Here is a 25,869-nt window from a genome sequence, read left to right as displayed (position 1 = left end):
TAAAGCTTGCTGGTCGCGATGGAGTTTCGGAGTGCTGCTGTTGTACTCCCACCAAAATGCATGCCAACATTTTCTGGTATCTTACCACAGAACTGCAAGCAGTGCCTGACATGACATTCTGAATTCAAGCAAACAGATCCATCAGTAACACAGATATTGACATGAATGCACATTATCTTCGGGGTTCGTCAAAACATTTTTTTTTTCCAGTGTTTGTAGCATCACATTGGTATCTACAACCCTCAAGATACTGATGACTGATGATCACAGGAGCTGGAAGGTATGTAAACATGGACTTGATCATGTGTAATTTTCGTTGTCTGAATTTTTAGACGTAAGGTAAATGGCTGCTGGTTAAGATGGCTGGATTTTTTTGTGTATTCGTATTAATCATTTTACTAATCAGTTTTATTGTGGTATAAGAAAAAAAAATCTGGAAGATATCTACTATTTGGTACTCTCATGTCCACAGCCGGCATCTAAAAAAGAACCCTTAATACATTTAGTGTTCTGTGCACATAAATTTGTCGTATAAAACACCTTTGAAATTCTACCAGAATGCTCCAGGCTTGTAGCGTGAGTTTAGTTTATCTAATGTTACATTCATACATATGTCCATAAGTTTACAGTATTTAACCGAAAACTGTATCAATGGAGGAGTAATGTGTCCTACTTGAAATGATATTATGGTCGTGTATCATATCGAGCTTCATCCAGTAACTGTTGTTACTGAAGCTTTTGTAGCTGCCTGCTATTTAGGATGTGGAGTTTTGACAACAGGATGTATGTGTTGCCAAAATTGAAGGTTAAAACTGAAGTCAGTGTTTTTTTTTTTTTATTAAAAATATGACAAGAGTCACTTCCACTACAAGTTTATAGAATTGCCTTCGTATTTGAAGGCCATACAGATGCTTTCATGATTTTTTTCCCCTCAGACGATGCTTTACAGTCTGGTGCACATCCTGTATAGTGACTCAGTCCATCTACACAGCTTTACAAAAATATAAAGGTTATTTAAATTTTCATAGTCCCATAAAATAAAACAGAGTTGGTCATTGCATGCAAATTATTAAATTACCAAAATCATACCAATTCTTAAACTGCCAAAAATAAGCATCTGTGTTCATATGATATTAAGTACCGACTCACTATTCTTAAAAATTCGGCAAACATGCTCTTTACTCTTTGAATTTTCATCGGGCTGTCACAAAGATTTAATGTTCTCACCGTCACATAAGCTTATTCAACTGAGGGAAGAGAAAACATTTTGAGGATGGCAAAACCTTATTATTTTCTCACTCCTACTAACAATTATTTCTGAGGATAAAATAGGGAGGATCAGATGGATTAGAGATGAATTATGGATGAAGAATGAGGGAAGAGACTTTTGGCTCGTTCAGCATATTCTGTTCACCCTAACTTGGCAAAATGGTAATGCCCTTTAGTATGTCCTAAATATTTTTTATTGCTGAACAATGGAGACAGTAGCTCATAAAAGGATTTTATTAAGTACATTTTTATTAAACTTCATAGAAATATGTGGTATATGGTATATGAAGAAGAAAGTAAATATATATTACATCTACTAGTTCCAGCGTTTGATGGGTGATAGCTACTTTCTTTCTGGTTAAGGAAAATTTATTATAGATACTAATTAGATGCTGATGCTGAAACGACTAAATACACCTTAAAGGGTATGTGTGAAACGGTCGAGAATTTTATTGGTCCAATGTAAAAGGTATTAAGAAGGCAGATGGCACGGCCACTTCACGAAGTCAGGATGAAGGTTATATAGGTTAGATGGTGACGTTAAGTGATACAGGGACATGGGTGAAGAGGACAGTCTGCCTTGGTCATAGGACATGGTGGCAGTGAAAATGGGATGCAGTACCGAAAAGGAAGAAGATTGCTCTTGGTTACTGGAGGTGGTGGTGGCGAGAGTAGTGAGGCAATAGCGGAACCATGAAGCTGACGAGGAGCTCCACTGCCACCACGGTGAATAATGAGGGTTTTGTCGTGCCCCCTCCGCCATCTTGGCTCCTGCCATGTTGCATAGCCGCTGGGGTCTTACCTGCAGGGGAGACCATAAACACAGGTTAGTATGTTGCCTTATAACTGAAAGCAAAATATACAGTACATTGCAGCAAACTACAGAGATGATAAAGGAATATATAATAGACTGCTAAAACAGAGATGCTAAAATATAACACATTGCCTGTTAGAGGAAGAGGAAATAAATTAACACATTACACTTGTCAAAAGCAGTTTTGTCCCAGAGGAACTGATGAGTGCTTTAAGCATACTTTTTCAAAATGAATCCATATATGAAATCAGATTTTTCCTGTCAGGCTTAGTTTTCTCGTGACGCCATGTTCATACGTTTGTCATTTAACATGATCACGAGATAAAAAAATATATATATTTTTTTTTTTCAATATAAAGCAGAAAAAATTAGGTAAAATTAAAACAATTTATTCCTTTAGAGAGAAAGATATGATGATGCTGGCAGGATAAATTTGGTCAGAGCAGCAGCCACTGCAGGGTGAAACATGTTTAGACCTGTTCAGACATCAGCCTAGTTTCCGTGTGTAGTGCAGCCCCAAGTCAGTCCACTTGTAGGTGCCACAGTGTTAACAGCTACTGTGTGTTTTTCCTTTCTTAAGTATTATTTCTTTTCATTTTAAAACAATGTTGTGTTCATCTAGATACTTTGTCATGACGCGGAACTGTCTCAGTCGTCCTACTTCCTTCTGTTATGCATGTGGTGAGCTAACTTTCAAAGCCCAGAAACGGAAATTTACACCATACTTTTAAAAATGCAATGAACTTTATTTCGGATGTAAAGTGGGTGATCAGGACAAGAGTTCGGCCCCTCACATTGGCTGTGTGACATGTACAAGACTGAATCACAGGATGGCACCGTTCACGTTACACGCCATTTGTTGTTTTAATGATTTGAAGGAAACTCGAAGATCACACGGCACACTGCTATTTCTGCTTGTAAGTAAAAAAGGGATCACTTCAAAAACAAAGAGCTTAGCGAAATATCTTAATCTACCACCTGCAATGAGACCTGTTCCCCACATAGCTGAACATCCAGTACGAAATTCTCCAGAGTTTGTAACTTTAAGCGATAAGAAATCAAATGAAGCTGGAACATATCACAAGGAAAAAGATGAAAGAAATTTCTGATCCAACATTCTTGCTTTGAAAAGATGTTAAATTCAGTCATAGGGGCTCTTCGGTCATAACACAATGTGGACTAGTGGCACTTGTTCATTGACTCTTACAAGTCATCTTCAAAGAGGTCCTTCTTCATAAAGGAAATAAATTTCCTTCTTTACCTATTGCACATGCTGCAAACATGAAAGAGGCTTATGACAACATGAAATTGCTTTTAGAAAAAAGTGCAGTATCAGAGATATGGGTGGAATACCTGTGGAGATCTAAAGGGCAATGCCCCTTTGCTAGGGTTGCTGCTAGGTTACAGAAAGTACTGTTGTCTCTTATGTGAGTGGGACAGGAAGGACAAGGAAAAATACTACATTCAGAAGAATTAGCCAAAGTGTACCTCACTTGTTCCAGGCAAGAAAAATGCTGTGAACAGTTTACTTGTCGATGCTGAGAAAGTGTACCTTCCTTCTTTACACATCAAGCTTGGACTTATGGAAAACAGTGTTATAGCAATGGATAAAGTGCAAGCCGGATTCACACTCTTGAGTAATAAGTTTCCCCAGATCAGTGTTGCCAAGACTAAAGAAGGTATTTTTTCTACTGTAGACTCTCAGATCAGAAAATTGTTAGGAGTGAGATCTGAAGGAGAGTTGAATGAAGTTGATGAAGCTGTATGGCAGAATTTCAAAAGTAACTGTACAAACTTTTGGCGAATTCGCAAGGCTGAAACTATCCTGAAATACTGGGTGACCTTCAGTTTTACCAAGCAGTAGGGTGCAATATGTCATTATTGGTTCATTTTTTGGACTCTCACTCAGACTTTTTCCAGGGAACCTGGGTGTGCTGAGCGATGAACACGGTGAGTGTTTTCACAAGGACGTTTCTCACATGGCAACTGGAGCCCCAGAATGGTGGCTGACTACTGCTGGACTCTTAAGAGAGACATTCTTGTGGCAAAGTACCACAAATAAACATAGCTGCTTTTAAAACAACAAGTTTGTAGTTTTTAATAAGTATGTAAGTATATGGGATTTAAAAAAATAAACTGAATGCCACTCAAAAACCTTTCCCGATAGAAATATTTTACAAACATATTTCGATTCAGCACAATAAATACTATAAAGTTCAGGTATTTTTATCCTTGGAACACGATTTTATTCCTGTGTTATTAACGCAATAATGGTTTGTGGCAGAAACGTTGTAAAATTCATATTGTCTGTATCGTTTATAAAGGCTCCAGCATGCTTGCATTCATCGATCTTGGTCACCTAATGGCGGCTTTCCAAGGTGGTCGATCTCTGGCAGCCTCCCTGCTTGAGAAGATTGCAGATTATATTAAAATGTAGTGCAATGAAAGAAGACAACAATGGAAAATCAGACAATATAAGGACTTATGGATTATGCAAAGGTTCTCTGCTGTGAGAGGTGGGGATGCCCACCATCCAAGCACTGGATGAAGTGCTGCCTACGGTTGACAAGGCAAATGATTTCCTGTAACTCAAGATAGTTATTACTACATTTGGTGGTAAACCTATAGTCAAATGATGCCTGGTGCTTTAGTGGGTTAAGGCATTCCAACCAGGCAGAGCCTATAAGGGATTTATATCCGAGCTGTGGCTGAGGTCTACTTCACACATAATGTCACTCAGGGGCAAGTAAGGCGACCATCCTCACCTTAAATGTCAAGACTGAGTAGCCCAACCCTGGGCTCCTACGGTTATCATGAGACAAATGACTAGATGATGCTTAGATGTTTAACAAAGTATAGTCAAGAATCAAGCAATGTGTAAGCAGAGGAAAGGAAAAAGAAAGGTTCCACCTCAGTTCCTATTCCATCCCTTCATAATTATGGTGACGCCAAGAAGAAAGATTTGAAAGAACTTACAAATCAATCTATCTATCTATTGTCAGACGCCTTAATCCCGTAAGGGGTGGCCACAAACAAGTCACCAACATGTCGCCCTGTCCCCCGCCATTTCACTGTCCTGCTCCCAGCTCACACCTCCCTCTCTCATATACCTCTCCACTCCATCCCTCCATCTCATCCTTGGCCTCCCCCTCCCACTCCCCCCCTCTACCTCACTCACATACACTCTCCTCGTCAGTCTCCCACTCTACATCCTCTCCACATGGCCAAACCTCCTCAGTGTGTTTCTCCTAACGTTTCCTATCACATCTACATCCACACTTAGAAATATTAACTGTAAATGCATAAGCCTACATTTCTGAAAGAATCTAGCAAATACAACAGCATAATTTTAATGTAATAATCCATTCTCTCTCAGTCAGCTACAAAAGCAACTTTTGACCATATTCTTTTTATCCTTTGCAGGAAATCGAAATTTTTGCTGCAGTGGTCGAATCTAACAGGAAAAATTTGCAATTTTCCTGGAAATGTGTGTCCCAAAGTGTAAGTTTATTGCCAAAACAGCTAGAACATGTTTGGTTAGACTGGACAAAAATAAGAGTAAAAGTAGATGATGTATATTCCAATTTCCACTCAATTCATGCGCGTGCCACGAGGATAATTTCGGGCACCACCCTATTCCTTCTTCATATTAGTGATACCTTATCTGTCACCCATAATCCCAGTCATTCATATGCAGATGACTCAACACTTCAGAGTTCATTCACCAACACCAATTCACAAAATTAATATATCTCTAACTCACAGCTCAGTGCAGCCATCTCCATAACTCAAGACTTATCTAAGGTCACTGAATGAGGAAAAAATAACCTTGTCTCATTTAATGCTATTAAAAACAAAGAAATACAACTTACTGATATACAGATATTGCCAGATTCATTTGCTACCTTCAGTGCTACTAATATTCCCATCTCCAAAAGTATTGAAATATAGTTCTCGGTGTTTCACTTAACAATGCCCTCAGCTGGACCTCTCATATCAGATAACTTGCTAAAGCCGCCTCAAAGAAATATGGATAATTGTACAATGTTTGTAATTTTTTCACTGATGAGCAGTTAGCTATAATTTAAGAGTCACGTGCGCTCTCAGCTAGAATATTGCACCCCCTTATGGAATGGATGTGGAGAGTTTGCACTAAACCAACTAGATAAAATTCAAAACAAAGCTGTTGGAATTATTAAAAACCCTGCTATTACAAATAAGCTACCTCCTCTACAAGTAGGAGGGAATGTTGCCTCCCTTGCATTGTTCTGCAGTTACTTTTATGGCAAATGCCCAGACAATGTTGTGTCCATTGTGCCACCTCTCCATACCTTCCTTCGTGCTACGCGGACATCTGGTAGCGCTCATGACTGGAATGTCACACAGCCATATTGCAGAACTTCTGCCTATCAGAATTCTTTTATTCCCCAAACTGCATTTCTCTGGAACTCACTCCCCAGAGTTGGTTCCCTCAAACTTCATCCTACGGCCGTTCAAGTCCAACTGTTACAGATTTTTTATGAATGGAGGACGCCAGTAATCTGGTGTATATATATATATATATATATATATATATATATATATATATATATATATATATATATATATATATATATATTCCTCTGTTCTGTTATTTAAAAAAAAAATCATAATTGCAAAACTTTGATACAGCATGAGAGTGATAAAGCATGAGTAACATAAGATGAAATGGGATTGCAGAGGAACGTGTGTGAAGTGCGTAGATAATGAATGTAATGGATCTACCGTGACTTTTTTAGTGTCGATTTTGTGGCAAAATCCCCCATTTGTGAGTCAGCCAATTATTCTGCTTTTGCTTCTCCTGCCTTCCGCTTCTCGCTTCCATCTTTCCTCATTCTTTTTCATCTTCAGCTCTTGCGAATTGCTTTGAACTCAGTCTTTTTGGATTAATGACAAAAGAGGGGTTATAAAGCCTTTACTGACTGTAAAGTTGAAGTGCCTTTTCACTGCGGCATTGGCACTCATACTACCTTTGGCACTGCAAGTTTGTCTCATATTTCCTAGTCACTAGTTTGATACACCATGCAAACTAAAATAGCAGCTCAGACTGAGTGAACAAAATACTGAGTCTCTAGCAAGCATTTATTCTAGTGTCTGCTCTGCATCCTGCCTTCCATAAGTGGCAACACCATTATTACATTACCTATTTGTCTATCTATCTATCTATCTATAGCCCAACGCCCTAATCCCGCAAAGGGTGGCCGCAGTCAAAACGCCTCCAAGTCGCTCTGTCACCCACCATTTGACTATCCTCCCCCCAACTCACCCCCCCCTCCATCATATACCTCTCAACTCCATCCCTTCACCTCATCCTCGGTCTACCCCTCCCTCTCCCTCCCTCAACCTCACCTACATACACCCTCTTAGTCAGTCTTTCATTCTCCATTCTCTTCACATGTCCAAACCACCTCAGTGTATTCTCCTAATCTTCTCAACCACATCCACCCCACAACGTTCCTTCACTTCTTCATTCGTCAACCTGTCCCTCCACGTCACTCCACATGCTCCTCTCAAGTAACTCATTTCCACTGCTCTCACTCTAGACTTGTTCCCCTCTTGCAAGGTCCACGCCTCGCTTCCATACGTCAGGGTAGGGATCACAATACTATCATGCAGTGACTTCTTAACTTCCATACTCACCTCCCTATTTCTCATCACTGCTTTCAGTGTACCAACAACTTTCCTTCCCTGCTGTACCCTTTCACGCACTTCATCCCCCAAAGTTCCATCCTTACTCATCACACTACCCAAGTACTTGAATGCACTCACATTCTCCATATCCTCACCATCCAACCTCACTGCACACTCTGTGACTTCATTCCTCTCAAACACCATAACTTTACTTTTGTTTACATTAACTTTCAGATTCCTCCTCCTACACACTGTCCCAAATTCATTCACCAAACCTTGCAACTCCCATTCATCTTCACTCAACAATACTGTATCATCAGCAAACAGCAACACCGGAAGCTTCCAAATCTCACCCTCATTCATTAGAGCCACCCCCACATCCACTGCCTTACCTTGCACCTCCTTTACAACCCCACCATGTATATATTAAACAGCCATGGAGACATCACACAACCCTGTTTCAGTCCCACATTGAGATCAAAGAACTCACTCAGCTCACCATCCACTCGCACCGTAGCCCTAGATCCCTCGTGCATACACTTCACAGCACTCAACAATTTCCCCTTCACTCCATATATTCTTAATACCTTCCACATACCTTGCCTATCTATTCTGTCATAAGCTTTCTCCAAGTCCATAAAGGCAGCACAGACTTTCCTTCCCTTCTTTAGATACTTCTCCACTAAACATCTTAGGACAAATATCTGATCAACACACCCTTTTCCCTTCCTAAATCCCCCTTGTTCTACTCCAACTAGCTCCTCTGGCATATGCCTAACCCTATCAATGAGTATTCTGCTATATATTTTACCAGTCACACTAAGAAGGCAAATACCCCTATGGTAACCACATATTTCTCTCTCTCCTTTTCCTTTGTATAAAGGAACAATTATGCCTGATTTCCAGTCCTCTGGAACCTTTCTCTCTTCCCAAGCCAATCTATACAACTTCCATATCCACTCCACAACAACCTCACCCCCATACCTAAGCATTTCACCACACACTCCATCAATTCCTGGGGCCTTTCCCAATTTAATCTTCTTCATCGCTTCCACTACTTCCGCCCTACTGATCTCTTCCTCCCTCCTCTCATCTCTTCTTCTCTCAGCCATTCCCCAACCACTTATACTCGCACTGCTCTCACTCTCTACATTCAACAAATCCTCAAAGTGCTCCTTCCATCTCCTCAATTTCTCTCTCTTCTCCACCAACAATCTATTATTCCTATTTTTCATTCCCCTACTATTTCCCCTTTCACACTGACTTACTTTCTTTACCTCCTTCCAAAACAATTTCTTACTCTCCCTCCATTTCACACTCAGATTCCTCCCAAACTCTTCATCCACTTTCTTCTTACTCTCCTTCACCAGTCTCTTCACCTCCCTTCTCCTGCTCACATATACCTCTCTCTTCTCTCTCTCATCTTCTCCCCTACCTCTACTCGCTAACCATTCACTATATGCCTTCTTCTTTTGTTCCACAGCTCGTTTCACCTCATCATTCCACCATGCTGTCCCTTGCACACCCTTGCATCTCCTCCTCACTCCACAAACCGCCTCACACGCTGCGCCTATCTCTTCCGTGAATATCTTACATACGTCTTCCACCCCTTCCATCTGCTCTAGTTACCTATTTGTACATTATATTATCCTCTATCTGTATATCGGTATGCTATAATGGCTATTATATAACGGCTAAACAAGAAATTATTTAATTAGTGAAAAATATGCAACAGGATATGTTGTTGAAATTACGGTTGAAGACAATATTCCTGTATGGAATGAAGATATAATAAGAACAAGCGAAGGTAAAGTGGTGAAAAGGGTTTATGTGAGTATAGTGTGAAAGTAGTGGGCATGGTAAACCAGGAAGGGGTATCAGTATTGAAAATGTGTGTATAAGAGAGCAATGTATGCAAGTGGGTGAAGAAAGATAACTGGCAGAGAAAGCCGGTGGCCGAATCAGTAAAGAGGTGGCCTACAGTACTAATGGACCCAGGTTCGAATTCCCTCTGGGGCAGGGAACAATTTAACGATTTAACTTATCAAAGCAGACTTTAATGACCTACCAGACGACCCGCTGACATATAGTAAACATACCCCAGCTAAGATCAATACACCCGTCCTGTACGAGACAGCCCTAGCATGTACAGTATTAAAAAAACACGGTGGGTGTTAGCACCGAAGTGGTGACAAGCGGAGGTACATGGACGTAGTAGGACAACTAGACCTTGATAACGAGTTATGAAGCCTATGAACGGAGTCAGACACGTAAAAATAATAAAAAAAAAAATGATTGGATGAATCAAGAGAGGGACACTTAACAAGGTTTCGCATCCCTTTCTTAACTTCATAGTAGATGATTAATACTATCTGACAGGTCATGTGTGAAAATCTGTAAGGAAGGAATTTATATAGATAGATAGATAGATAGACAGAAAAATATATATGTATATATAAATAGATACTACTTTAATGGTCACTGCTCCTCTGAACTGTCTGCTTGCATTCCTCCACCTCTACGACGGGCGCGTAGCACCCGTCTGGCAGCAAACTCTCATCCCTTTTCTGTCCAACTCTCTAATGCAAGAGTTAACAGTTACTCCCAGTCCTTCATTTATGCAACAGGTCAGCTCTGGAACTGTCTCCCTCTGTCTGTATTTCCTGCTGCCTATGATCTCCAGTCTTTCAAACGCAGTGTGTCCAGGCATCTCAAAATGATCGGATCTTGAATTTGGTTTTCTATTGTATTTTGTTTTTCTCTTGGAGGGAACTGTTACTGCGGGCCATGGCCTTTGGTTTCTTCTTCCTCGCATAAAGAAAAAAAAAAGATACTGTATAGAGACAGACACACAGATATATATATATATATATATATATATATATATATATATATATATATATATATATATATATATATGTGTGTGTGTGTGTGTGTGTGTGTGTGTGTGTGTGTATGTATATATATGACAAGATAGAGACTGGGATATTAAACACTCTTAAATCCGTGAAGATCTATGCATACAATGTAACAAGCCTCGCTGAAGATTACAAACTTGATAACTTAATGGCAGAACTGGAAAACATTAGTTGGGATATTGTACCTTTGAGTGAGACCCACAGAAAAGAAGAAAAAGTAATTCAGCTAAATGACAGTGGCCACCTATTTTACCACAGAGGAAGGGAAAATGAAAGAGCTAGTGGTGTACGATTTCTAATTAACAGAAATCTTGCAGACAACATTGTTAAATTCAGCAGTGCATCTGACAGAGCAGCAGTGGTTGTAATTAGACTGTGCAAAAAATATACCCTGAAAGTGATACAAGTATATGCACCAAATTCTCAGAGCTCAGATGAAGATTTTGAAACATTCTATGATGACATCTCCCAGATTATGGAAGAAGAAAAGACCACCTATACTATACTCATGGGAGACTTCAATGCAAAAGTTGGAAAATCAAAAAATGGAGAAGCATGTATGGGAAAATTTGGAGTGGTAGAAAGGAACGAAAGAGGAGAAATGTTGGTAAACTTTGCAGAAATGTTTAACATGAGAATAATGAACACAGTCTTTCACAAAAGAACAGGGAGAAAGTGGACCTGGAGAAGCCCAGATGGAGAAACAAAGAATGAAATCGACTTCATTATAGCACATAAGAATAACACAATCACAAATGTCACAGTTATCAACAAAGTAAATATCGGAAGTGACCATAGAATGGTGAGTTGCACAGCAAGATTCAATTTCAAAAGTGAATGAAAGAAGATGATTAAACACAAAAAGATATGCCCAATAAAAGTCAACGAAAACAAAGCAGCTTTTCAGTTGGAAATAAGGAACAGATTTCAGGCTCTCAGTAATGCTGAATGTGACATTGATGAGCTGAATGACAAACTAACAAAAGTGCTAAAAGAATCAGCGGAGGTAGTAGGAAAACCTAATACAACCAAAGCCGGGAAGTATTCAGAGAAGACACTTGATCTTATGAAAAAAAGAAAGGTAATGAAAGTAAAAACAAAGAAAGATGAAATAGAACGAGCGGAATTAAACAAGCTTATCAATAAAAGAGAAAGAAAAGAAAAAAGAAAGAGAAACATGGATCAAATCAAAGAAACCATCAAAAAAGGAAAAAGTCTGAAACAGGTCCAAAATAAAATGGCACTTGGAAAGCAACAAATTACATCACTAAAAGACAAAAACGGTGAAGCCATTAAATGCAGAGATATGATGCTGAAGCGAGTTGAAGAATTTTACAAAGAACTGTATGCATCAAAGACAGTAGTACCAATAGCTAACTTTTCTGTTGATACAAGTGAAATGCTTGAGATAACACCAGACGAAGTAAATATTTCTCTTAAATATATGAAAAGAGGGAAGGCTCCGGGAGAAGATGGAATAGTAGCAGATTTACTGTTGGATGCAGGAGCAGAAGTACAAAATAGGCTTGCTCATTTATTTACCCAATGTATAAAACAGAAGAAAATTCCCAACCCATGGTGTAATGGAACTGTTATTCTACTTTATAAAAAAGGCGACTCAAAAGACCTTAGTAACTATCGACCCATTAGCTTGCTATCAGTCATTTACAAACTTTTCACTAAAGTCCTTACAAACAGAATAGCCACATTTTTTGGAGGAAAACCAACCTCGTGAACAGGCAGGATTCCGAAGCGGGTACTCGACTACTGATCATCTGCACACACTGAATCAGCTAATTGAGAGAACTACAGAATATAATAAACCACTGTGCTTAGGTTTTGTTGATTACGAAAAGGCTTTCGACTCAGTGGAGCACATAGCAATTATAAATTCATTGCGAGAACAAGGAGTGAATGAGAATATTGTAAAACTGCTCGAAAACATATATAAAGAGGGAACTGCTACAGTTAAATTACATAAGGACTAAGAGAAAATTAAGATTGAGAAGGGCGTGCGTCAGGGAGATACAATTTCACCAAAGTTATTTACAGCATGCCTAGAAAGTATATTCAGAAAGCTAGACTGGGAAAACAAAAGAGTAAACATTGATGGAGAAAAGCTAAACCATTTAAGATTTACAGATGACATTGTCCTAATCTCAGAAACAGCAGAGACATTGCAAGAAATGTTAAATGACCTGAGCAGAGAAAGTCTCAAAGTAGGGCTAAAGATGAACCGGAGTAAAACTAAAGTAATGTTTAATCCTCAAACACCAAAGAGTATCATAAGAATAAGTGGAGAAATTCTTGAAGAAGTTGAGGAGTACAATTACCTGGGACAAATACTAAAATTAACGAAAGATAATGATAGCGAAATAAAAAGACGCATTCCAATTGGATGGAAAGCTTTCGGTAAACATAGAGACATTATGAAAAATAGCTTATCAGTTTGTATGAAACGAAAAGTATATAACGAATGTATAATTCCAGCTATGACGTATGGTTGTGAGACTTGGAAACTGACAAAATCGACGGAAAATAAATTAATTCGTTCTCAGAGAGCAATGGAAAGGTCAATGTTGGGAATATCTTTAAGAGACAGGAAAAGATTAACTTGGGTGAGACAGCAGACTAAAGTCAAAGATATTATAGAAGTTATAAAGGAACAGAAATGGAGGTGGGCAGGCCATGTAACAAGAACAAGGGATAATCGATGGAGCAAGAGGTTGACTGACTGGACACCAAGAGATGGTAAGAGTAGCAGAAAAAGGCCAGACAGGAGGTGGAGAGATGAGATAGAGAAATTTGCAGGGAAAACGTGGCAAAGATTGGCTCAGTCAAGGAATTCGTGGAGAAGGTTGGGGGAGGCCTTTGTTCAGCAGTGGACTTGTAATGGCTGATGATGATGATGATGATGATGATGATGATGATGATGATATATATTTATATATATATATATATATATATATATATATATATATATATAGAGAGAGAGAGAGAGAGAGAGAGAGAGAGAGAGAGACAGACAGACAGACAGACAGACAGACAGATAGATATATACGGTATATAGATAGATAGATAGACAGCTAGATAGATAAAACTTGGCTCACTGAATGCCATACACCCAGGAGTCAATATTTATCTTCTGAGAGCTGCCCAGTTCCCTCATGTTAAAACCAATCGACTATAGTATATCGTATACCCTTGACCTACTGACACCATTCTCCCTGGCGTGCCGATGGTAATTGCAAACCAGCTGAGTTAATTGGCCTTATCCCTTATAACTGCGGCCACAAACAACCCATAATAGCCCCGCCCGACCCTAAGCTGACCGTCAGAACCCGTGCTTATCCGGCCCTAATGACAGTCAGAATTAGGACACGACGAATTTGTTTTTAGGTTAATTACGTGACACGCAGGTTACTGGGCGAAAAGACGAAATAGCCTGATACAGGGTTAAATAAAACAGTCTCTCTCTCTCTCTCTCTCTCTCTCTCTCTCTCCCCTGTTGACACACGCCTGATCGATACTTTTGCTGTTGGTCGCATCCCCTCGTGCATCTTTTACAGTTATGAGAGAGAGAGAGAGAGAGAGAGAGAGAGAGAGAGAGAGAATGTTTGAGCATCCATGTTGGAGATATGGTAACAAGTCAGTTCTGCCTCTTTCGGTCGTATGTAGAACACTGGTGAGGGAAGATATAAATAAGCCCCAAATAACTGACGGTCGGCTATGACATATCTGTAAGTAGTAAATGTAATCAGTTTCCATCACGCTTTATAGAGTGCAGTCAAAGATGATACACGAAGGCCCTCTGCGATCCGCTCCGAGGACAGAATCAGGTGGGGAGTTTGACAGGGCGGTACATCTGTTCTAAGGCCAGCTCAGCGTGCACAGAAACTTCTCGTAGAGTAAAAGTGCAAAAGCTGGCTTAATTTTGATTTTCAGTACGAATACGGACTGCTAAAGCACGGCCTATCGATCCTTTTGACATTTACCTTTTCTTAAGCAAGAAATCATCGTCAGTAACGGATGCCTGGACTACAACTTCGCTCTCTTAGTTTAGTAAATATTGCCCTTAGTACGTCTGCTAAGCCAACGTTCAAGTGGAGACACCTACATCATCATTGAATTATATTGAGTTATCGTGTATTACTGGTTAATGCCTTCATTCCAGGTATCTTCCTTTCCAGTTTATTCTTGTTGGTTCCAGATGATTTTATTTAATTTACACTCGCCTTCTGGTGCTGGAAGTACTAAATATGGCTGTATGAAACACCTTTCTTTAGAAGATTTCCAAGAGCTGAAGAAAATGGTCAGAAAATATAAAAAAATAAAACGACAAAGATATTGCCAGTTGAAGCGGTTAGGGGTTCCGCCTTAACACTCAGGCTTCTGGTGGTAGGCGGTGGTGATCATCATCCACTCACATGGTGTGGAGCTGCCAACTTGTTCCTTCACCATTTTCATCGTCAACTGATTAAAATCGTCTGCTGTTAGCTAGAATAGAATATTAGAGTTGTACCTACCATGACAATTAATGGTGACAACATTAACACTTACAGGTTCCTATGACCCACTTGCAAGTGACTTAAATCGACCGGCATCACCTGGAATAAATCGGGTTCTGCTGAGAACGTGTTTTTTTAGTACACATAGGGATAACCAACCCTGATGACTTGTACTTTCTCGTTGCTGTCATTACCCACAATCCGCATACAGGACACATCTAGCCTTATCCACTCATATGTTCGTGACTTTACCCTAAACATTTCACCTCGATTCTCACAACGTCCATCATGACAGTTACTACAACATAAACAAAAGGAAGCTATGACGCACCTGCTTCTAACTTAGCTATTAATTTTGACTGAGGGAAATGAATCTGTCTCATTATTTATGCGTCATAAGTTCAGAAATACACGTCCTCCACTTTCAACCATTTAAAAATCATCCACAAGAATATCCCTCTACAATAAACAATACACAGTCCAGTTCTCCATCATCAAACAGTATTCTTCAAAGTACTTCCTTTGCAAAATCCCTTTCAGATATTTGTGTTTTAAATAAAACCTGTACCGGTATTTTCTTTACCCCTGTGCAAGTGTACAATACAGGGACCTTATTCGTTCCTGTGTGGAATGCTGTTCCCATACCCGGTGGGGCTAATATGGAGGCACAGGCTTTGCGTCTCATCTCCCCTCCGCTTACTGACTCCCTGCATATTCTCTTCATTCGCCGCAATGTTGCATCTTTTTATTTCTGCCTCGGTTTTTTTTTTTTTCAGTGTTCTCTCATATTCTAAGCTGACCAGTTGATCTCTTCCTCATAAAAAGGTCGCACTGCACCCGTCTAGTAACGCAATGTCATCCCTTATCGGGCCCGTGGCCTTTGGTTCCTTCTTCTTAGCATAAAGAAAAAGCTGTATAATGCAACTGTTAACTGATGTTGTCGATATTTCATGTATGCAATTGGTCAACTATGAAACTGCCTTCTTGAATCTTTATATCTCTCCGGGTATGACCGCCAGTCTCTTAAAGCAGTGTGTCCAGGCATTTATTGAACGGTTCTGTGTTTTGGTTTTCTTTTGTCCGGTTTCTCCAGATGGCTTTTCTTGTGCAAATGTAAATACTAACAAGACTACCCGTCATCTGTGAGCCAGGTAGACTGTAATAATACCTTAGATGAAAACCTGACTATTATGTATCCATCCCGGATGACTCCCAGTGTTGGTTGAGTGACATGTGAACTCAAGTTGTGACTCTAATCAACTTTTATTAATAACTTTTCCTTCTACAATCAGTACTTTCCGATATTTGCGTTTTCGGCACAGATACACACAGATACATTTCATACAAAAATAATGACCATCGACTTCGTCTACCTGGCTCAATATTACTGTCGGATACAAAAATTCTCCAACTTTTCTACAATGCCCATTTCACACTTAGGGCATGTCCGCCACTTTGCTCCCTAGAGTATCATATTTTAATAGCATAATGTATGAGCTCAGATAAATACAAGCCTCGCTTAGTTAATAATTATTAGCCATCTGACAAAAGTGGGCTGCAGAAAGAGGTGAGTTAATTAAAATTTGTTCCCTGACTGTAAATGATCATTTTAATTCGTTTAATAATGAAGCAGTCCACTCATTAGGTAAGAGTTGTGTGCAATAATCCGATTACCTCGCCGCTGTGATATTAACACTGAGCACTATAATATCCGATGCCAGGGGTAAGTTGTGTGATTAATGCTTTAACGTATTACCGCCTGACACAGCCATCGCCCTCTCATCCCTGGCTCCCACCGCCACCTCCCAGCCTTGCCCCCACCCTCACCCTCCCACCAACCCCTAACTCCACCAACTGCCTTGCCTCCTACAATCTCATAATCCCCGACCCTCACCTCTGGCCCCCTACTAACCCTCACCCCCACACCCACCGCCAACACACATTAACGTTCAGTCAACGATTATTGCCTACATCGTTGCAGTCAACGGAAGTGTCTCGAGCTAATTTTGCTTTTCATTATTATGTCTCCTTCTTTAATTCTTCATCCTCTTTTCGTTTCCCCCCTGTACCTGTCCTCCCAGAAGTAGGACTGGGTGCCTGTCTGTAAACCGACTTACGCAAATTGTATTCTATCAAAAGATCGCGCTTAGGAAATAATATTGTTTGCCTTCATAACCTTCAACATCTGACGGTGGATATTAGTTAGGCCGCCAGTTTCTAAGGTCGAATACCCTAATCACGATCAGACAGATAATGACACACACCTTTCATCACTACAGTACAGTTATAAGCTAAGGTTTATCCACTGCTGTTCTATATTTATACCCTGAACTCTCTCTCACTCTCTATCTCTCTCTCACACACACACTCACACACATCCTTTATTTTTAAACATGCCACCCACAGCGTAAGTTAGCCTCGTATATGCACATAATATTTTTTTGTACTCATCATCCATGAACTCTATACAGCATTTCCTTGATAAACACGAGATAAAAACAGTTGCAACTCCAGACTTGTCCCTGCCACTGTGGGCAGAGAGATACTGATAATATTTATTAGTTTTGGGGCTAGACATAAAATTTCACATCCTATTCTCTGGAGAAATTGTAACTAGAGGCCCTTTCTGAGTTTTTGTCCTACCACTTACACCCGAGCAAGTGCATACCAGTACGGTTGCATTTTCTTTCTATAATTTCTTCTTACACTGTCTCTACCTCAAGTGTCTACTTGTATCGTCATCCGAGTTGGTAGAGAGGTGGTCAGCTGTCCCAATGAACACTGGTTCGTATCCCGGCTGGGGTAAAAGATGTGAATTTCGTTATAACAGACTTTGCTGACCTACCATACGTGAGTAACCCGCCGACTTGTAAAACGCACCCACTAATACGAATACAACAGTCCTGTATGAGGCAGCCCTAGCATGTATTTGGTTCATCTTGTAAAAACGCACTCACTAGTACGAATACAACAGTCCCGTATGAGGCAGCCCCTGCATGTATTTGATACGCGTGGTGGGTGTTAGCCCCGAAATGGTGACATGTGGAAGTGTACGGTACACAGGATGAATGCTGGGCCTCAGCGAAAGAGATGGTAAATCCTGTGCCCAAAGTTGGACACATAAAATTTAAGATAAATGAATAAAACACACACACACACACACACACACAGACACACACACACACACACACACACACACACACACACACACACACACACACACACACACACACACACAACCAGCCTACGACAGGAGTAGAGAGCGAGAAGGAAGAGAGATAAGGTGAAACGGAATTTTCTGCTCGCGAGGACGAAACAGATACAATAAAATGTCTATTGTTATGTAAGCAATGGCCACGCCATAAACTTAAGAAAAAAAAAAATGTAATTCCAGGAGACGAAGCTGAGGGCCTTGGGCAACAGGACGAGAATGAGTTTTTCGTCTGTCCGTCGGTTCGTGCTATAAATGCCGCAGTTGTGGACCGATTTTGACAACTGAGGTATCAAAAAAGTTCTCTCAAACCAATGTTTGCTCTTGTCATAGTGGTTGCACACTCAGGTCAACCTTCAAGGTCGCAGGAGCCCCATCCCCCAATAATAAGTCAAGGCCACAGATCATGTCTTTTTTTTTTTTTTATTTATTTCTATGTGTCCAACTCTGGGGATAAGCTTCACAGCCAGCTTCCAAGGCCCTGTAGTCCTCCTACATACCATACACCTCCACATGTGTAAGCACAAAATTGGTATCATTGCAATAATTTATGCTCTCATCACGATTTTGATACAAATCACTAGAAGCTGATAAACCTAAAAAGGAAATAGAAAAAAAATAAAACATGTCAGTGTCGTTACCTCATCAGGTGGTGTGGAAAAACGATGGGTGAGGTTGTGACCGTGAATGACAGCGTGGGTGAGGGTGAGAGCATGGGTGAGGGTGAGAGCATGAGAGTGGGTGTGAGCCAGAGCATGGGTGAGGGTGTGAGCGTAGGTGAGTGTTAGTGGTGGGTAAGGGTAAGAGCTTGGATATGGGTCACAGAAAGGGTAAGGGTGAGAACGTGGGTGTGGGCCAGAGCATGGGTGAGTGTTACAGAATGGGTGAGGGTGACAGCGTGGGTGAGGGTGACAGCGTCAGAGCGAGGGTGTGGGCCAGAGCATGGGTGAGGGTGAGGATGGGTGAGAGCGTGTGTGAGTATTAGAGCGTGGGTGACGGTTAGAGCGTTGGTGAGGGAGTTGGAGAGTGAAGGGGTGTGGGTATACTCGTATGTATGGATAAGTGCTTGTTTTTGAGTGAGGGTGTGGACGTGGGTCGAGCTGTGGGAGTGTGTGGGTGTGAGTGTGAGGGAAAGGGTTTGCGTGTTGGTGTAGGCGAGAGGTTGGTTAGGATTAGCGAGAACCTTATCCCCTCCCTATGAAGAATCACATAGTCTAACAGAGTGGTTGCAACACTCGAGAGTAGCATATAACAAAGAATCCGCTGCAGACAACAAGGATCATACAATACCTCGTTTTCTGTACTCCTGTTAGGCAACATACACCTAATATATATTTATATAAGTTAGGTGTAGTGATACCCTGTTTGGGGGGTACCTCTACATGGAGTGGCAAGCAAAATGATTTCGTGTAAAGCAGGAAAACATTTACAACGCTGGGTGGTAACCTTATAACCAACCAACAAGTGTTGCCTACTTGACAACTAGTGGGTTGCCGGAGGGTTAGTGCCCCTCCCCTGAAAACAACTAACTAAAATTACGAACAAGAAGCCTCGGACCAGGATTGACCAAAAGGCGACGACAAAGGACCGAACTAAGGACGTGGTACGGATAGCTACGTGGAATGTAAGGGGTGCAAATGATGAGGTGAAAGAGAGATTGTCCAGGTGCTTGAGGGTGCGAAAGTGGATGTATGTGGATTAACTGAAACTAAATGGTGAGGTGAGAGTGTGAGAGAATGGGAGTATGGATGGGGTATATGCATGGGAGTAGGTGAGAATGATAGGGCAAAAGAAGGAATGTGTATTGTTGTGAGTAACAGATGGAAGGAGAATATAAGACAGTATGGATCAGTTGGCTCAAGGATTGTGTGGGTAAGAGTGAAAGTTGGACTACAAATGTGGACAACTGTGTGCATGTATGCACCAATACAAGATCGTGCAAGCAGAGTGAGAGAAGAGTTCTGGACATATGTGAATGCATGCTTGGAAAAGTTTGAGAGAGTGTTTTTGATTGGAAATATGAATGGAAAAGAAGGGAATGTGAAGGTGGATGGAACAGTTGGTGAGTGGGATGTGCCTGCAGAAATGGATGAGAATGGCAGGGCTTTAGTGGACATTTATGCCAGGATGGGGTTGGTGATAGCTAATACCCTCTGCTGTCGCAAATTGATCCATAGATATACATGGCGCTAATACTCTCTTCTGGCATAAACTGATCCATGGGTATATGAGGCAAGTGATGAGAAGGGTGGATGGTGAACTGAATGAACAGAAGGCAAGATTGATTATGTGTGTGTGTGAATGAAATGATGAGAAGGTGTGTAATGGATGCAAGAGTATATAGAGGTTGGGGGAGTGGACTTTTGGACCACCACTTGGTGGTGGTCAGAATCAAAGTCCAAACAAAATGGAGAAATAGGAGAAGGGAAGGACAGGAGGAGTAGTTCTTACAAGGAGGGTAGAAAAGTTACAAGAGGATGGAAAAAAGGCAGAATATGAGAGGGACATGGATGAGCGATTGGGTAAATATAGATTGAAGAAGGGGGATGTGGAAAGTGTGTGTAAGATATTCACAGAAGAAATCTGTGCAGCATGTGAGGTGGTGTGTGGGGTGAAGAGAATACATAAGGGGATGCAGGGAACAGCATGGTGGACGGAAGAGGTGAGAGAGGCTGTGGCACAAAAGAAGAAAGCATATGGTGAGTGGATGAGAAACAAGAGCGTCAAAGAAGTTGAGAGACAGAAGAGAGACTTATATGTAGAGAGGAAGAGAGAGATTAGTAAGAGAAAGAAGAGTGTGGATGAGGAATTTGGAAGGAATTTGAGTGAAAAGTGGAGGATCTATCTATCTATCTATAGCCCGACGCCCTAATCCCGCAAAGGGTGGCCGCAGACAAAACGCCTCCAAGTCACTCTGTCACCCACCATTTGACTCCCCTCCCCCCAACTCACCCCCCCCTCCCTCATATACCTCTCAACTCCATCCCTCCACCTCATCCTCGGTCTACCCCTCCCTCTCCCTCCCTCCACCTCACCTACGTTCCTACCCTCAGAATGTCCTTTGTCCGTTCCTTAGTCGTCAACGTATGGTCCGTCCGGGTCCGAGGCGCTTTATTTGCTTTTTTAGTTAGTTCTTTTTACTGGGTGGGGCACTAACCCACCACCAACCCTTTTAGTCGCCTCGTACGACAAGCAGGGATACTGGGGGAGTATTCTTGAAACCCCCCCTACCCCCAGGAAATGTAAGAAAATATTCTGGAAAGAGGTAAAGAGAGTTAGACAGGGTGCCAAAGAAGTTAGCTGGGGAGTGAAAGATAAAAATGGTAGATTACTAGGAGAGAAAGGAGAACAAGTGAGCAGATGGAGAGAGCACTTTAATAAGTTGTTCAACATAGAGCATGAAAATAATGCAAATATAAGTGGCTGGGGAATGGCTGGGAGAAAGAGGGATATGAGAAAAGAGGAAGAAATCAGTAGGATGGAAGTTGTGGAAGCAACGAAGAAAGGTAAAATGGAGAAAACCCCAGGAATTAATGGAGTGTGTGGTGAGATGCCAAAGCATGGGGGAAAGATAGTAACAGAACGGATATGGAAGATGTGCAGATTGGCCTGGGAGGAAGGTAGAGTCCCGGAGGATTGGAAGTCACGTAAAATTATTCCCCTGTACAAAGGTAAAGGGGAAAAAGAAGCATTTGGTAATCACAGGGGCATTTGCCTTCTTAGTGTAATGGGAAATGTATATGGCAGGATACTTACTGACAGAGTTAGGGAAATAACAGGGGAATTAGTTGGAGAAGAACATGGAGGTTTTAGGGAGGGAAGAGGTTGTGTAAATCAGATATTCATTCTTAGATTTTTAGTGGAAAAGTTTCTAGAGAAGGAAAAGAAGTATGCAGCCTTCACTAATTTGGAGCAAGCATATGACAGGGTTGATAGACAAGGACTGTGGAAAGCATCAAGAATATATTATGGAATTGATGGGAAGTTGTTGAAGGCCATGAAAAGTATGTATGAGGTTGCTAAGGCTGCAGTGTGTATGGATAGTGAACTGAGTGAATTTTTCTATTTGAAGGTTGGATTGAAACAGAGATTTGTCATGTCTCCATGGTTGTTCAATGTGTATATGGTTAGAGTTATAAAGGAGATACAAGGTAGGGCAGTGGATGTTGGAGTGGCGCTAGTGAGAGAGGGCAGGGTGTGGAAATTCCCTGTACTGTTGTTTGTTGATGATACCGTGTTGTTAAGTGAAGAAGAAGGGGAGCTGCAAGGTTTGGTGGATGAGTTTGAGAGTGTGTGTAAGAAACGGACTCTGAAGGCGAGTGTAGGGAAGAGTAAAGTGATGGCCTTTGAGAGAAGTGAAGTCAATGAATGTACAGTGAGATTAGATGGGGAGGAAATGGGGAATGTGAATGCGTTTAACCCGTACCCTCCCAACATCGTACGTCGTACGACAGTAGATGGTTGCTGCAATGGACCCACCGTCATACGCCGTATGATTTGCAACTGCAAGGCACACTGCGTGCACATTTTTAAAAATTCGCTGGAGATTCATGGCAGGCAGATGGGTGAGACCTTCCTCTAGCTGCCGCCAGGTGGGGACACTCCCTGACCTCACGTGACCCGCGCTCACCTGTGACTCGTCCACTTACCTGACTGCAGTCACTCAGACCAGACATGGCACACCACGGTCTCTTGGAGGACGAAATACAAGCCATCCTGGACACCTACCCAGATGATTTCAATGGCAACAGTTGTAAAGCCGAGGATTTTTATGTATGCCACTGCTGACCACCAGTGTATTGGTAAGAATTTTTATGTATATCTCACTGTTATGACACCAGAGTATTGTTACGATGATTCTGATCCCACAAAAACTTTGATGTCACTACAATCTCTCCTCTTACAACAATTTCTTATATCACCGCTTAGCGTTGGAGTGTAAATCACCAGGATGCGCACTGCATTTAAAGTTGGGATTATAATGGTGTCAGTTGGTAATGGGAATTTAGTAACCGGTGAAGTTTCTATGCCGGTTCTAGTTGTCTTAGTTCAATTCAAGATTGTATTAGAATTTATGGAGGATGGTAGGTGTGGTAGCGTGACATTTTTTATAGCTAGCTGTCACTATACTGACCTTGAGCATAACACTTTTGACTTACCAACGTGGCTGCCATTAAGTTACCGAGCCTGTTTAGTGTAACCCAAACCAGCTGGATGTTTTATGCCCCTTTTCACTCTGAAATAGATACCAATGACTTACCCGACTTATGTCCAACTGTAGGATAAGATTTCATACTGGATGGGTCAGCATGAATTTAGGTAGGCTTAGGTTCTCGAGTTGTTATTCCCCCTAGTACACCTTGCTGGCCACCACGTTCATAGCCATCAAAGAAGGGTAGTTGGAAACCCGAATTTAAAGAGTATAACATTGATTTTAATCATACACAAAATTAGATAAATGCTTAAATCCATAACTCACTTCCCTTGTTGCCATTGTTCTAATAAGACTTGGAACAGACAGACCATACGAGTTATGAGTGGATGTTGTTCTCCTTGGTCACTGAAGGACTTGAGGAGGGACGATACTAAAACGATATAAAGACCACTGACAATAATACATCTTGCACCCCTCTCCAACAATAACACTTTCCCTTCAGTGGTGAGATTTAACCATAACACTCTGTACAATTAATGGTAAGACCCAAAATGGCCTAACTTAATACTTACACAACTTCCGAGAATTAGTTTATCATTTCTGACTAATGAAATACACTTCAATTTCATTATTTCCTTTGTGACTTATAATACAGAGAAGTCCCCGACTTAGTTTAACCCTAGTTCAGTAGCGTCGTCCGGGATTCCGAATTTAGGCCTACTTTGCGTCGGGAGGCGACGCTCCAAGGCCTACGGCGCTCAGCTGCCATGACATTTCAGTTTGTACTCTGTCCTGTGTGCGTGAGGTGTGTCCGTGTTGCTCCCGTTTTTTTCTCATCTGCTGTAGCCAGTTGTCCGGTATTCCGTACAACGCTATTAAAATAGGACCTTGTGAGTGTGCCTACGAAACATATACTGTAAAATGTCGAATTTTGTCTAGGGAGGCTGGAGCATATCGGGGAACGTCTGGACTTCATGTGTGGCACAAGTCATCAGGCAACACTGGCTGGCAGTGGTGAAAAGATTACAAGGAAGTAGCATTGTTTGTCATTTTTACACATTTTTTGTTATAATTTTTTATAATGTTTAGTTAAATACATTTAGTTCATAGTTCCTAGAGTTAAGATTAGCATCTAATTTAGGTGAAATTTTTTTGAAATAAACTGTACCATTCCTATATGTATATTTCTGCCCCCAAGTTTGTCCGGGATTCTGGACATAGCTAGTAGGCACGTGATGCTGACAACGCTACTATTCCAGGGTTAAGGTACAGTGATTTAGATCTTTACCTAACGCAATGAATGGGGGAGGGGGAAGTGTATGGTATGTAACTGCGGTGACGCGTTTGGCAGATTACGACTTGATTTGGTGTTAACATATGCGAATCAAAGGTGGTGGAATGAGTCACACAAGAACTTTGCTATTGAACACACTATTAATTCCTCTATTCTCTATAACTCTCAATGTGAAAACAACGGAAGGGGGAGATTATGAGGCTTAATACTAACCCACGAATCAGAAAAAGGCGGTGGAATGAGTCACGCAGTCATATGGTCGCCCACGCCTGATATAACCTCGAATACCTCAGTCCAATTGCATTCAAGAATGTTATCTTCCGGTTACATCTTTCACGTTTACAAGTATGTCCCCCAACACTCATTTGGGAACTAACTTCTTTAGAGCTTATCGTATCTCACAAAGATTACACATTGATGGAGAAAATTTGATTAGTATCGAGTATGATCACATCACTTAATATCAAGCCTTTGTAATGATGTTCCGATGCTATTTCATCAGTTAACCAAGCGTGGGAACGTACAACGATCGATATTTCGAAGTAACTAAATATATAGAATATTATGGAATGTTAACCCCTTCTGACACTTTCTCAATTAGCTTTTCTAACACTAAAATGAATTGAGACCGAAAGATATCTTTGAATTTACTCAAAATTAAGCCAATTTAAATGTTCGTCAAACTTCGCTATCCGCGTGTTTTATGGAGGGGAGGAAAGAGTGTGTATGGAGGGGAAGAGGGAGTGAGGTCGGCTGATGTAATAATACGAACTACCTAATACATAGATGTTCACTTCTAACTTATCTCTACGATGCAAAACTCACTCTTATATGATACGTATAGCACACTTATACAAGATTATAATCATTCACACTTACATTAAATTGTTCTAAATAACTAATTACAACTATCTTACATCTAACTTACACTTATATTACATCTTAACCTAACATACTAGCACTACACAGTGATTCGCCAGTCAACGAAACAACAGTCAGCTAGTCAAGTGTGGCAGAAATTGGCGATTTA

General features: G+C 41.0%; 1 protein-coding gene across 1 annotated transcript in view; it reads right to left on the bottom strand.

Annotated features, from left to right (window-relative positions):
• Positions 1 to 1,916: 1,916 nt before the first annotated feature.
• Positions 1,917 to 25,869, bottom strand: part of LOC145391153 (lachesin-like) — a 78,234-nt gene continuing 54,281 nt past the window's right edge. The window contains exon 8 of the mRNA XM_080265831.1: positions 1,917 to 2,071. Within this exon, the coding sequence (XP_080121957.1) occupies positions 1,917 to 2,071 (155 nt within the window). The remainder of the gene's footprint in view (positions 2,072 to 25,869) is intronic.

Source organism: Coenobita brevimanus, chromosome 17 (genome assembly GCF_032717465.1).
Source record: "Coenobita brevimanus isolate Jiangsu-jjx chromosome 17, ASM3271746v2, whole genome shotgun sequence".
Classification (NCBI taxonomy): Eukaryota; Metazoa; Arthropoda; class Malacostraca; order Decapoda; family Coenobitidae; genus Coenobita; species Coenobita brevimanus.
This window is presented reverse-complemented; position numbering and strand designations above follow the sequence as displayed.